Source organism: Melospiza georgiana, chromosome 1 (genome assembly GCF_028018845.1).
Source record: "Melospiza georgiana isolate bMelGeo1 chromosome 1, bMelGeo1.pri, whole genome shotgun sequence".
NCBI lineage: Eukaryota > Metazoa > Chordata > Aves > Passeriformes > Passerellidae > Melospiza > Melospiza georgiana.
The window spans coordinates 137,177,097-137,192,304 of NC_080430.1; the positions used below are offsets into that span (position 1 = coordinate 137,177,097).

Genomic DNA, 15,208 nt, shown 5'->3' on the forward strand with positions numbered 1-15,208 from the left:
ACATGTATAGAGGAATGGCACTAATTTGAGTGATTAAGGCTTAAAGATTTATTAGAGGATCTTGCAAGATCTATAGTAACCAAAATGAGATCACAGAAGAGAGTAAGTCTTACAAAAACACCAATCTTTTTAATGAAGCTATTACTGCTGATGCCAAGGTTCATCTTTTAATTTCTGGTTTCTTGCTTCATTCTACACTGTGATATTCATGCATCTCTTGAAATGTCTCACTTCCGTGAATAATCTTACATTTCCCCTGGCACTTTGCAGGAAGCAAGGTGCTCTGTTATGTTTAAAATTCTGTGCCCTCTGAAGTGCATGAGAGTTTGACTCTGACTGCTGTGGGATGTCTCGGAGCATATGCAGGACCGTGTGCAGACAAACCGCAATTTAATTGGAAATTATACATTTCATAGCTTAATTGTCTACTTTTCATTCTTTCTTCCAAAATACAAAATTTCATTGCAGACACAATTTGAATGCCTTTGTCATGCTGAAGAGGGAAAGAATTAATTAAGTCCCGGGTTGTCAGTCAAGTTGAGAACACAATATGGAAATCCCTGTTAAACAGAAGGCAAGTAGCTGTGCTCAAATTGTGATAGAGACTAATGTATCTTGTGAATCAAGATGCCATCTCCAATCTGTAACATAATGAAATGCACAGATTTTTCCCTGCCCCCATTCCCACTCTTTTTGCTCCAGTCTGAAGTGCACTCTGTAATGCATTATTAAGCCAAATTCTGACCCAGTTTCTTAATTATCTGTAAGCTACAGAGAACTTCTAGCAGAATATTAACTAAGGCAAGAGATGTAATACAGACAAATCCATGACGGCATTAGAGAGAATCATTAGCATTTTGCTAAGAAAATCCTTCATCTGCAATATTTAACTTAACCTAACATGCAGAATTTATATTTTAAAGGGGTTAAGCCACTAAAACAACCCAGGGGGAAAAAAGAAAAAAAGAAAAAAAAAGAAAATTAAAAAATAAAATTAAATAAACATATTTGGAGAAGCATTCCTGGATTCACAAACTCAAAATACTTATAGCATACTGAAACATTTCTGGGACAACAAGATTGTATCCACTGTTCTGAGTGGATACCATGGACAGTTGTTACAACCTAATATAACAATGTGTGCTCTGCTATTTATTTTGGATGACCTGTAAAATGTAACCCGCTATGGCATATACGTGTGTACCAAAATTTTGGGGAGTATTCAGAACTGTCATAGATGACAGTTTGAACAAACCCTCTAAACACTTGGGTGCCTGGTTAGTATCAAGTAAGTAGCTGCAGTTTTATACCTCCCTGCACTGCTGCATATTAGTGCAATATGAAAAGTTTTCTCGGTGAAAATACAACCACAGATATACAAAATGAGAAACAAAGAACCCATGGACCTCTTCCTATAAAGCTGCAGGAGTACATGATTTTGAATACTTGCTATATCTCTGAAATAAAAGTGTTTGAGTGAATGAAAAACATACTGAAAGAGCAATTTATTTAGTGAGAATAATTTTTAATACAAAGCATGTTGCAAAATTATTTGAGGAAAAATACTTTCCCCACCCCAGAATTGGATGATTTGTGGTATGTGCATATAGAAAGTCAAGCTTTGATTGTAAAATTTAGACAGCAGAGAAAGCCTGCAAAATAGATATATAATTTTGTGGAACAGGATGTATTCATTCAGTTCAAAGATCAAATAAAACCCATGCAGTCCCCTTAACATTGAATTGAAGAGTCACCTAACTGCAGAACATGGATTTTTTATATATGTTTTTAAAAATATTTCTTTCATGAATTCATAAATGAAAAAATCCTACTGTTTGAGAAACAATAAGAGTCAGTTAAATACAATGTTTTATTTGTAACAGTGTCAAATGCAGCTCATGAGGGAAGTTGGTTCTTTGCAAAACATCAGATGATTGGAAAGTGCTGATAAACTTCATGTACATTCAAGTACATTGCTTCAATTTGAAGTGTGCTTTTGCTACTGGAGAATCTGAATATATCATTCGTTATGCTAACACTGTGAATTTCCCACTACAACCTGCCAAATATTCCTCTTCTGGGAATTAAGGTGTCCAAAATTTCTCCAAAGTTATGAATAGTAAGACTGAGGCACCTTTCCTTTACAGGTATGGAAAAAACCTCAAAATCAATATTTTGTATTCAAGCACCTAATCCAGCACACAAGCATTGAAACCAAAAGACCAATTTTTAAAGGTGGTTTTTGTAAAAGACCACTCATTTTTCCATTTTCTTTCTAGACTAACCCATGTAATCAGTAAGGCCCAAGCATTCATACCAGACTATCCTATACAGAGCACAGACACCTTTTCTCATGCATTTGCAGTTCATTTGTGTTTGACTGTAATCAAGCCAGGATTTCATCAGCTGTCCCTCAGCCCAAGGAGAGAGCACCTGTGACCGCCCGTGCTCCAGGGACAAAGCTGGACAATGTTTATCAATGTCAGTATCTCATGGAAACCATCTGTGACACCCCGACCCACAGTGCTTGGCTCTTTCACCTCCTGAAGTGCTTTGATCCAGCAGTGGACTGTGAGGAAATATGCATGGCCTCTTAGGCTGGAACCCATTCTGACTGATGCAGCCATGGCTGGACAGACCACCTGAAGGCCCTGATCTTGTCTCTGTTGGGCACAGAGAAGTCCATAGTGAAAACAAGCTGGTATCTATTGTTCACATCTTAGCATAATCACCAATGCTATTATTGTTAAAGGAAAGAGAGCCCCCTCCCCTAAAAGCAAAATCATCTCTTTAGACACAGCAACATTCTGCTGCCTTGTGTCATGACACTCCATGGCTGTTGCTATGTGTCTCACAAAAATGTCCAGTAGTAGGGGTTTTGTGCCTTCTCAGGCCTCCACTTCTTCCATCACTTCCATCACAATTGTTCGAGGGCCGGTGAGGATGAGGTTGCTTACTGTCCTGTAATCCACATGGAGAACATTGAGGCCATTGACAGACACGACAAATTGGCAAACCTGAGGAGAAAGCAAGCAGCAAAACGAGTTATGCATTAGAATTTATTTTGTTAGGTCAATTACACAGATGTACTATCAACTCCTGGGCAGACAAAACCTCCAGAACTCTTCACATCATCTCATTTGGTCCCCTTAAAAGCCCCCACATTTCTTAGAATTAATCTGGCAAGTTAATTTTCCATAATTTGTTTTGAAACATTACTTCAACTTACAAATCAGTGGAATTCAACTTTCCAATCTTTTAACTTTTGAGATTCATCAATCATTTATCAATATCAATCATTTTTTCTTACAGCAATGTTATTTTTTCTTGTATCGGTGATATTGTACAATATCAATGCTGCTTTGCAAACAATGTGGCATCCAGCTAAGGGGTCCCCAGCAGAGCAAGGACAACTGTTGGAGCAAGTCCAAAGGAGGCCACAAAGATGGTTAGAAGGATGCAGCACTTCTTTGATAAGGAACTAAGGCTAAGGGAATTAGGTTTGTTCAGGCTGGAAAAGATGAGATTTCTGGGTGGCCTTATTGTGGCCTTCCAGTACCTAAAAGGAGCCTGCAAGGAAGACAGAGAGGGACTATTTTCACAAGGGCCTGGAGTAACAGGTCAAGGGGGAAAGGCTTTAAGATGGAACAGAGTTGGTTTGGATTAGATATCAGAAAGAAATGCTTTACTATGAGCGTGGTGAGGCACTGGCACAGGTTGATCAGAGAAGCTGTGGATGCCCCATCCCTGGAACTGTTTAAGGCCAGGTTGGATGGAGCTTTGAGCAACCTGGCCTTGTGAAAGGTGTCCCTGTTGACAGCAGCGGGAATGAGATGGTCATCAAGTTTCCTTCCAACCCAAACCATTCTATGACTCTATGAAGACAGCTCTGGCAATTGCAGTCTTTTATCTTTAGTTTGTCCTAAATGCTTTCCTAGAAATCATTTTAGTCTGCTCTTGGTAATCACCAAGAAAAAATATGCACCATGTTTCCAGGCTCAGGGCAAGGTCTGAATGATGACTTCACTAGATTCAGTGCCAAAACCTCCAACAGTGAAACATGAACCAAATGGATCCAAATTTTGAGAAATAATATCACGGAAGATGAAGTCAGTACTAGGACAGATTAAAATGTCACTTCCATGTGATTTGTTTTGATTTCCTTCATCAAGTATGGCTTATTAATAAATTTCAAATATGCTAGTATTTTGTTTGTAAAAGCTATAACAAATATTGGAGGTTTTGTATGATCATAGGACATTTTCAAGGAAAATATTCTTGATAGAAATATACTGACCAACATCACTGTACATCTTAAAACACTTAAACAGAGAAAAAGTCACATCAACATTGTAAAAAATGCAGGAAAATAAAGATAATACTGATTCCTCAAGGACGTTAAGACTTCTCTGCATCTAATCATAACATTACAGTGTTTGGTAAAAAGGTCAAAAAACGTGTGTAGTGTCTAGATCTGTATTTTTAATGATAAAAATATGGAGCCTAAGTGAATAATAATATTGTCCTGATGTTTCAATGGAAACAATACATTCACTAGAATACACTATTTTACCCATAAGTCCCCTTGAATCTGTAAGAAAGAAGCTATGAAACAAGTATCACCAGAATTTTTCATGCTTTATTTTATATGGACACTCTGGATCAATTGTGGGGTCAATTTTATGAGGTTCATCAAGGCAATGTCCTAGATCCTGCTCTTGGGTCACAACAACCCCCTGCAGCACTGCAGGCTGGGGAACAGTGGCTGGAAAGCTGCCCTTGGAAAAGGACCTGGGGGTGCTGGTCAGCAGTGACTGAACATGAGCCAGGGAGTGCCCAGGTGGCCAAGAAGGCCAATGGCATCCTGGCCTGGATCAGGAACAGTGTGGCCAGCAGGAGCAGGGCAGGGATTGTCCCCCTGTACTCAGCACTGGTGAGGCTGTACCTCAAATCCTGTGTCCAGCTCTGGGCCTTCACTACAAGAAGGCCATTGAGGGGCTGGAGTGTGTCCAGAGAAGGGCAACAGAGCTGGGGAAGGGTCTGGAGCACAACTCAGGTGAGGAGCAGCTGAGGGAGCTGGGGGTGTTTGGTCTGGAGAAAAGGAGGCTCAGGGGGGACCTTGTCACTCTCTCCAACTCCCTGAAAGGAGGCTGGAGCCAGGTGGGGTTGGTCTCTTCTCCCAGGTAACAAGGGACAGGACCAGAGCAAACAGCCCCAGGTTGCACCAGGGGAGGGTTGGTGCCAGGGCTACTTGACACATTGGTGTTCGGTCATAGCTTTGACATGATGATCTCAGTGGTCTTTTCCAAACTATTTGATTCTGTGATATGAGAACAAATTTCTTCACAGAACAAGAGGTCAGACATTTGAACAGGCTGCCCAGGAAAGGGTTAGAACAACCATCCTTGCAAGTGCTAAAAGCCCTGTGTGGATGTGGCACCTGGGAACTTGGTTTAGTGGTGAACGCAGCAGTGTCACGTTAATGGCTGGACTTGACGCTATTAGACCAACCCGTCTTTTCCAGCAGTAACAATTCTATCAGCCTATGATTTTTCACTTTCCTATTTAGGCAGAAGCACAAGACAGAAATGGGTGTGGGAGAGGTGGGAAGCAGCTCTGGTGTCCTTCAATGCTAGCTCTAAAGCAGATTTTCTCACATGCCAAGTCACTTAACTTTTGTGTGCCAGCAACTTCCCTCTCAAAATGTGTGGTGAAACTCAATTTGTATTTCTGCAAAATGGACAGAATGTAGCTATCAATTTAAGAAAAATTATAGAGGAAGTGAACCCAATCCAAAAATGTAACGTTTCATTTAAAATGTCACCAATTACTTTAATCTCTGCTTCTTAGAGCCTCTGCAGAGGAAGAGTGGCAGCAGCAGCTCCTGAAGGGATGGTAAACTCTTGCACCTTACTCCTTACCCTCAGAACTCCTCTGCAGAGCTGAAGATCGTGGAAGTAGCCTTACTGGCACCCTAAATGATCACCAAAATATGGCAATCAGTGATACAACTCCCATGGCAATAATCTTTCCTGTATATGAATAGTTCAGCTGCAAGTAGCATTGGGAAAATGGTTTAGTTTTTGCATGCAGACAAAGCCTTCTAAATTTTAAGGATTTTTTTTTGAAAAGGTAACCCGTCACCCTCTGCAATGTGTCCAATTAGTATTTAACTGGCATCTCTATTCAGTTAAAAATGCAGATTATTGCAGTATCTGTACGTTTCAACTTCCAGTGGTATTTCCTAATACTTTCTATGGCTTTCCAAGGTTGTATCAAGTTTTACTGAATTATAGCTCTGGCTCTAAAATAATATTTGGGTTGATTTAAAACAGACCAACAGAAACAACATTGTGTCTTCTGGCATAAAGCAATTTTTGGAAGTTGAATGGCCGATCTTTGTTTTACTGTTGCATATTCTCAGTCATCTTGACTTACTGGAATCCCAGCGCATGGGACTCATGTTTGGCCAGGTTCAGTGGATAAATCTGCATGCTGGATCATGGCAGGGGCATTCAGGTGCCTTTGGGGAACGCCCCATCAGAGGAACAGAGTTTCAGACCAGCCAGTGACCCACACCAGGGCTGCAATGGCGTAAATACAGATGGCACAGGCACAACGTGAACAGCAGTCTGGATGCCAAGGAGTGAATTTTTTGTGGAAGACAAGAGCTGACACGTCTGCATTCTCAGTGTGTTTGTTTTATCACATGCCTTTGGCAGCACGATTAACCAGCAATGTGTACAGCTGAGAACAGCCCCCTTCGTGCCCTCCTTTGCAGTGGATCCACATGGCTTATTAATTTCATCATTCCCAGTGGAGAGGATTAGATGCAAGAAGTCCACCCAGGCAAGATGAGAAGATAAATGCAGGGGGAGGGGGGCAATACACCAAAGAGCACAGTCCCATCCTAAAACTGCAGGAAAAGACCCATGAGGAGCAGGAGATGGTAATAAAGAGCCAACTACCCTGGGGCTAGAAAGCTCTCTCCATAGTAATTGCTTGACCAGTGCTCCTGAGGGCTGAGTCTCTGCAAATTCCGGACCTGGCTCTCTCAGGGATGAAGAAATGAGGAGCCATTTGCTGTGTCCTCCAGTCCTGGTGAGGAGAAAGAGGTTTGCACAGACCTGAGCCCTTTGTTATGCTGACTGCCCTCAACTCAGTTTTCCTCTCCCCACCCTGATTTCCCATTCACTGCATCCAGCAAGGGAAAATGAAATGCAGTGTTGCTTTGTGCATTTTAGTCCCTATCAATCCTGCCCCAAAAATGTTCATATTGTGTATTGCTCTACTGAAGTGAGAAAACAAGCAAGAGCAAGTGAGCACCCACTCACCAGCCCTGACTGGTGAGTCAATTCATATTTTATTATTGCAGGAATTTTCTTCAGGAGACTGATTTACAAAAATACAATGATTTAACATTACATTTATAAAAACACATTTCAAAAAGCTGTAAGTGCTCAGCTCATAGCTGCAGCTGTTAAGGGCTTTGTAACTACAAACATGTAAAGTATTTCTGTTGGTTTCCACACATCAGTAACTATAATAGATGACAAGCTACAGTTAAAAGAACCTCAAAGAACCTTTATTGTTCATTTCCTCATTGCTCTCCAAGGAGCTTGACAAGAGATAACCATCCCTTTTCATCCCTCTGACTTCAAAAAATGACACAGCCCATAATAAATTCCGACCATTTTGTTGGTCAGGATGTGGTGATCTAAAAACCACAGAACTAATAATAGTTAAATAAAGCAACACTCAAATGAAAAAAACCCCTCCCTTAAGTGATTTAAAATATTTAAGTATTACAGCAGTAAGCATTTATTGTTGAGTATTTCAATTTCCCGCCATTGGAAACAGCAGCTCATGGAAGCAGGAATAGCAGAAAAAGCACCTCTGTCTTTCTGTGGGTTTTCCATCATGCATACAGAAGGTTTAACCAAATCCAGGTGCCCCCCTATAAACTTCAAGTTACGGCTTACATTTGAACATTACATTGAAAAAAGGATCTGGAAGCCTGTAGTTTAAAGAAGTTAGCAAAGATTCGTCATGCCATTTATCATCGGACTGAAGATGGCAAGAAGGGGTGAGAATAATTTGTTACCGTGACATTTACTGGCAAAATCAGGATTGTGCTGTACTTGGAACTGTCCAACCCTTCCTCCCCCTCACTGGTAATTGCTCTTTCCTCCACGGCAATCTTTGGCTGCATGCCCCTCCTCGGTCCTGCCAAGCTGCCCTGCAGATGTACATCCACACCCCCTGATTTTCCTGCTGGGACAGCTGCCTGCTGCCAAAGCAAGGCCCTGCCCTCGCAGGGGGCTGCCTGCACCCGGGCTGGACAGTTGAGTTGGTGTTGATCAGGAGCTGAGCTGAGGATGACTGTGGGATCCTTCTAAGGGATGGCAGAGGCTGGCTGCAGGCATGGGAGTGGAACTGTGCAACTGCCTTAAAGCCAATCATGAAACAAAAACATTGCATACCTGTCAGTAATTCTTTGTTAGTTCTGCCTCAGGATGACCTTCATATTTATAAATGCTACAGGAATGTTACAGGATAGGCAGCTAGCCTAGATCCTTGGATATTCAGATGCTGTTTGCACTGTGAGCTTTAGTTAGCTTTCCCTGCGGAGCCAAGCCTTGCTTGCTGGACTTTTTTGAGTGTAATATACTTAAAAATCCTTTAAAAATGTTCTTTTCTAGGCACACTTTTTAGAAGGGTGTTGTGAAAGTTTATAAAGAGCTGGAAATTCCTACTGCAGACTTTGACCTAAGTGATCATTGCTGTTTGGGACAGCCCTAAAATGACATTTTGATTTATAGATGCAGCGAGTCCAACTATGCATCTCTGGTATAAAGCAAATAACAGCCATGCACAGTCAGCAGATAATATATCTCAAAACAGTAGGACAAGACCATGATTACATGGCCAGTTTAATTTGAGATAAATTTTGAAAAACCCGCCCAAATTAAGAGGAATACAACTGCCACCAGGCAGCCTGGCTGGGATGGGCAGGGACTGTCCTTTACTCCAGCAGATGCTGGGGGGTGAGGTGCTCATTCTCAAAGGATTTATCATTTACATTTCAGTGCCAGCATCAGTGTCTGGAATCTACTCTGGTTTTTTTGTTTGTTTGTTTGTTTGACTGTGGGATTTTAGTGTTTAGTTTGTTTGACTGTGGGTTTTTTTGGTGTTTAGTTTGTTAACTGCTCTTTAGGAAAATACACACACTACTAAAATTGCAGATCAAATAGGTACCAAAGCAATCAATGTTACCAAATAATGCAGGCTTGAATTTCTCAAATTCAAAGCTAGATTATGCAATGACACAGTAAAGATAGTGGCAAAAATACAGTTTTGCAGCAGTACTGATACTTCACCTCATTCTCTAGGCAGCAATGGGAATATTCAGGGTCTAAAACTGCAAAGCACAAAGTCTATGCCAGTGCACTCGAATCTTCTCCTTCAACAGCAACAAGGTAAACCAAACAAAAAGGTTTGATGGGCTGTTTGGTACTGATAGCAGCTCTGACATCAGCAATTAACAGCATAAAGAGATGTTGAAAATAGTGCCACCAATTAATTTCCACTGAAAGTATGAATATTACTGTACACATGGCAACTGTATGAAGGAAAATATATAAAAATGCTGGACAGAGTGTGAAATCCAGTCTTGCACTAATCTTTTCACTCTGGAGTAGCCAGGATTTCACTCCTGGACTCTGTGTGGATCCAAAACAGATTTCTAGCAGCTGACAGCACAAAGCAGGCCCATGTTCTGCAGCAAAGCACATCCGTTTGAGACCAAGGTAGTTCAGAAGTTCTTAGCACATTGCACAGAAACAAGTTGTGCTTGTTGGGAAAGCTGTGTCTGAAACGAGGCAGGCTCAGTCATCCAGCAGGAGACAGACTGGATTTACCCCCTTGCTCTGTTCATCATTTGTATCCACAGTGTTTTACATACACTTGGATAGTTTGGGACATGCTTCCTTGAGTACTATTTCTTCTTATCATCTGATGTGAAGCCAAAGTCACACAGATAATTCCCAGTCACACAGATAATTCCCAGTCACACATGCATTCCCAAAATGCATGAAAAAATGTATTGCTTTCTTTTCAGTTTCTTTAAAAAAAAAAAAAAAACAACAAACAAACCTTATTAGCATCAAGTAAAAATTATGAATTAGGCAAGTGTAGGAGTTATTTTCAACCTTGGAAAGTTGTTCAGTAATTCTCCTAAGAACAAAAATAAAAGGTTCTAAGTCTAAATTCTTTCAGAGATGTTCAAACAAAAGTGTATTTGGCTATTTTATGGAGTAGAATTCATACCAGAATTGACAATATAACTATTTAAAAAAGAAAAGTATATCCCGATGGTAATATTTTTGCTTTTCTTCTTACTAATGAAAATTAAAATTAAATCCATTACAGAGACAGCCTGCTTACATTTCTGTTATACAGACACCCTCAATAATTATAAATAAATGCTTTTTTCATGTCCTACTAATCCGGCAGGGACAAGGATCAGCTGGGACGCTTGAATAGCTCAAACTCATAATTGTTTCATTATTGAAACAATTCTGAAATTCACTGTGGTCTTCCAGAGGAAAGTCCTCCATATGCAGTTAGCAAACCCATCTGTTTTCTGTGTGCATGAGAGATCCACAAGATCCTGATTTCTATTAAATATCAGGCCATGCTCTCAATAATGGGCACCCATGAAATCAGGGCTGAAGGGTTAGCATTTTGCAATTGTCAGTGACCTGGAGATGCCATCAGCAGGATACCCAACAAATCAAACTTTTCACACTTCAGATACTTTTGAAAGCTCTGGGCCAGTTCCAAAACTGAAAACATACTGGTTGATTCTGTGATAAGGCCACAGTTCTCATCTGGGAAGGTTACTAAAATCCTGAAACTGAGAAGGAAAGCACAAAGCAAAAATAAAAACAATGCAGCCTTTACCATTGCTTGTTTCAAGAGTCAATACAGCTGCTTTGGCTTTTCCTGTCTTGCTGACAGATTTCAGCAAAATTTGGGCAAGGCTTAGGTGCTACAAGAACATAACATCTGAAACACAGCTTTCCAGCTTTCTGCAAGGAGGAAGGAGACATCCAAGCTTCCAACATTGTAAAAGAAGAGGTATCTTTCCAATGGGATCCTTTCCCCCTTGCACGCCCCTTGCTCCTCTGCAGATGCTGGGAAACATTCCTCCCAGGCACCACTGCCCTCCAAGCAAACAGATGGAATTCAAGATGTCACTTTTTAAAATCTAATTTAAATATGAAGTGTGAAGGAATTGAGAAATGAGTGAAAGTAAAAACTTCCATTTAAGGCTGTTATTTTGTCACAAAGGAACAAAAAACTACACCATTTGTACTTTTCATTGCTGTTACCAACTAGAAAGGAACTATTTACAAGTGGAAAACCACACAGGTTTGCCTTGCCAGTTGTTAGATCTCTTGAATAAATCTTCCCAAACAATTACCACATCATCACCTTCTACCTCACATACCACATCATGGGTTTGTGTACAAGACCCTTAGTGACAACACTCTTAGTGACAATGAGGTTTTCATCTCTTTGGAGTGCAAAAAGATAATTTTACTTTTAAAAGAAATGTGGAAAAAAAGTGTTTTCTTATTAAAAGCTGGATCAGTAATCTGATTTGGGACCTCTGCTCACAGAGAGGGATACACTCAACCTGAGTTGCCAAGGAATCTGTGGATTCAGATGTCAAACCCCTTTCAAAGGGGAGGAAGATTCATAGCAGAACTTGGTACCTGCAGTCCCAAGAGATGCTCCTGTCCCTTTGTGCTGGCTCTGGGAGCAGCACACCAAAGCCAGGCACCACTCCCTTTTCATCCTTTTCATCCTGTGCCAGCAAAAATAAATAAATGAAAGGACTCGTCTCCAGGCAAAGTAAGTTCCTTGATGTGCTTGACATGGATGGAGGAAGGAGGCAATAGACACATTTGAAGGCAAAGGGAAAGAGGGAGATGAAAAGGAGGTGAAGATAGGATCAGCCTTTTGGCAGAGCTTACACAGACCAGAAAACTAAAGTTTTCAGAAAACTTAAAGTCTCAGTGAAATCAATGGCAAGATGGATGTTATGGTACCAAGAACAAGTGCAGAGAAATCTGAGGCAGGAGAACAACAGTGGAGGAGAGAGAGCACAGAGCTCAGCTTCTTTTACACACTTACACAACCAGCCTGCATTTATGTTGATACAGGATTTCTTCTGTTTTAATAGGTCACCCATAGCCATAAAGCAAAGGAATCCCCATGCTCAGCAGAGCCAGGCTACAGAGATGCTGGATGTGGTACCACAGAAGAGCCTAAGATCTAAGACTAACTTCTACTTAAAAGTAAACACAGGCAGCACTGAAATTTTTGCTCTCACTCTGCTAAGCTTTACACTGTCACAATGGAATGAGGAAAAGAGATGAAAATCAGAGGTCCTAAAAGTTATGTTTCCACTTAGATTCTTATCTTTGGTATTTTTTAAAGAGTTCATGCAATCTTGATAGGATTAGTAAAGTTAAGCTGGAACCTCACAATTCACAACCAACTGCATGTTGCTGGAAGGTTAAAAAATCATACCATGGCCTTTCCTCCACAACTGAGGTTACTGGATGGAACAGAATAAATTGCAGATGTGTGTTCAGTTCTGTAAATATCTCCAGCAAAAGTGTAATTGGCTGTGCAGTGGGTGGTGTGGGAGTAGGCAAGTATCCAGGCTTTGCATAAAAAAGATGTTGTCTCTCGAGAGACGTGTTTCTTGTTCATTCTGTACAGCAGTGTGAAGCTGACCCAGTGTTCCATCAGGGGGCTAGAAACTGGGTATCTGCAGAGCACACTGCAACTCACAGCAGAGAAAATGAGCTCCATTTACAGAATTAAAATATAACTTCATCATTCTTGTGCTCCATCTTGATCTGTGACTGCAGAGTGGCGTGGATGGTTTGCCTGAGCAAGGCTTCATTACACATTTTCATTACATATATATTACATATTTCTTTCCATTTTAAAAAAGAGGCTGAATTTTTTATAGTATTCCAAACAAATTTGTCTCCAACTGAAAAAAAACCCCAATGTGAATTAAACAACATAATTCTTAAACTGCATAATACAAAAAAACCCACGTAATATAGTATTAGCTATTTTATAACATAATGGAGTAAGTCACATAATATAAAAAGTCAGATTATCAAGGGCTTCATCATTGGTTCAGACAGTCTCTCCCTTCCTTCCTCCCTTCCAAATGATGGGAATCTTTGGGAATTCAAATCCTTTTTTCTTCATCAGAAAGAGAATTAAACCACTGCTGAGCAAACTCCACAAACAGAGTGGACAAATTAGAGAAGGAAAAGAGCTGAACAAAGAGCCCATGAGAACAACTCTTGCTTTGGAGCATGAGTCTCTTGGGCTGCCCAAGTCTCAGCTCTGCAAGTGGTGGAGTTTTGCTGACAGATCAACTGAGCAGGAATTATTCACAAAGGTAAATTAACGCTATCTGTACATATCTGGAGAGTAATAACATAAGAACATAATACCCTGAAACACAAACCATCCATAAATATGGAGTAGGGGAATATAGGTCACTGCTTTCCACGGCCCTAATTGGGAACTGGTGTGTAAAATCACTGACTTAATGTGAGTCCCAGTGAGAAATACCCACAGGTAAAGCTGGACCAGGCTGGGCCACATCAGGAAAGCACACCAGTGACTGCATGTCTAACTTTATAAGCATTTTTATTGTATAGTGCAATTTGATACCTACCACAGAACAGTTCTGAATATGTTAAACAACTCAAATGGCTAAAGATGGCTCTGGGTAAAATACTGCATCTGTCTCAGAAGAACAGAGTCTAAGCTTAGAAATAATGTCTTTTAATGCTTGGGTTGACCTTTTGGTGTCTTTTTTTTCTGGTATATCTATAGCTAAACCATATTTGCTAAAACAAAATTGCGCATAATGAATAAAGAAGTTTAAAACTGTATCAGTTTACTTACATGGTCAAATATAATTATGCTGAACTGCAGTCCATTTAAGTCCCATATTGGATAAAAACAGTCATGAAGTGCAACCAAGGGAATTGCAGGGGCAGGCAGACTCAAGCAAGGCACCCTCAGCACCCTCTGGTATCCAGCATGTTGTGAGCAGGAACAGTCTGCGCTGTTTGAGACAAACAGCTGCTCTCTGTTTGCACAGACAAAAGTGCAATTGTTTTTCCATGTGTTTGGCTAGCTAAACAGAGCCTTGGCTTTAATGCAACATGCTTCCCAATTCATTCCCTTATACCATGAAAGGAAGCCACTCTGTGTCTTGAGCAGCAGCAAGCAAAGAGACGGAGAGAGAAGTGCAGGCAAGAGTCTTCAGAGCAGCAGCTGGGGAGCAGCAGCATCCTTGAAGCGCTCAGGGCAGAGAGCTGAGATAGCCTGGACTTGTAAAAACGACAGCATCTGAGGAACTCTCCAAGTAATCAACTGAAATGAGTATTGCAACTAAACCAAGTAGTACAAAATGTTTTTCATTCTCAGCTGAGAGCAGAAGTAATTCAAAATGATAGCTTTTTGCTGAACTAGCCTCTAATTCTATGTCTTTTTTACAGACACTTAGGATAACCTTTTCAAGACTTCAGGCATTCTGCTGATCAGTTTTTCAGATGACAGCAGTCTCTTTAGAGAGGCTGGGCTACCTGGGAGTGAGCTGCAATAGCCCATGACAGCTTGAGCAGGGGGAGATCCCAGCTGCTCCATCAGGATCTTGCCATTCAATGGCCTATAGACCACACAGGAGCTTGGAAGTCGTAGCAAAGCACAAGCACAGCCCTGTTCTACAGTGCTGCTTTCTGAATGGTTACAGCTGTAAGACTTCAGAAATAAAACAGAAAACACTTTGATAAAGGCAAGATTTTCAGATATCTGGATTATCCTGTCATAAAACACCACTTACTTGAAAAGAATTTTTAAAACTATAAGTTATTAAAATAATGTGACTAAACTTAGAAAATTCACTGATCTCCAATAATGAAGCTGCAGATTTGGGTTTTCTTTTTTGTATTTATATTTCCTGTTGATGAGAATGTGCCAACATACAGACACAAGTACAGTGGGTCACTTGTTGCCCAAGACCATTTTAGGTGACAGGCCTATAAACAAGTTCAATTCTAAAGTCAACCACACCACTGTGAATGTGGAAAAC

At 40.6% G+C, this 15,208-nt stretch overlaps 1 protein-coding gene across 2 annotated transcripts in view; it reads right to left on the bottom strand.

The window, feature by feature from the left end:
• Positions 1-1,852: 1,852 nt before the first annotated feature.
• DEPTOR (DEP domain containing MTOR interacting protein) overlaps positions 1,853-15,208 on the bottom strand; it is a 77,772-nt gene continuing 64,416 nt past the window's right edge. For both annotated transcript variants that reach the window (XM_058023764.1, XM_058023754.1), the window contains one exon: positions 1,853-3,017. In XM_058023764.1, the coding sequence (XP_057879747.1) occupies positions 2,889-3,017 (129 nt within the window). In that variant the 3' untranslated portion in view covers positions 1,853-2,888. The remainder of the gene's footprint in view (positions 3,018-15,208) is intronic.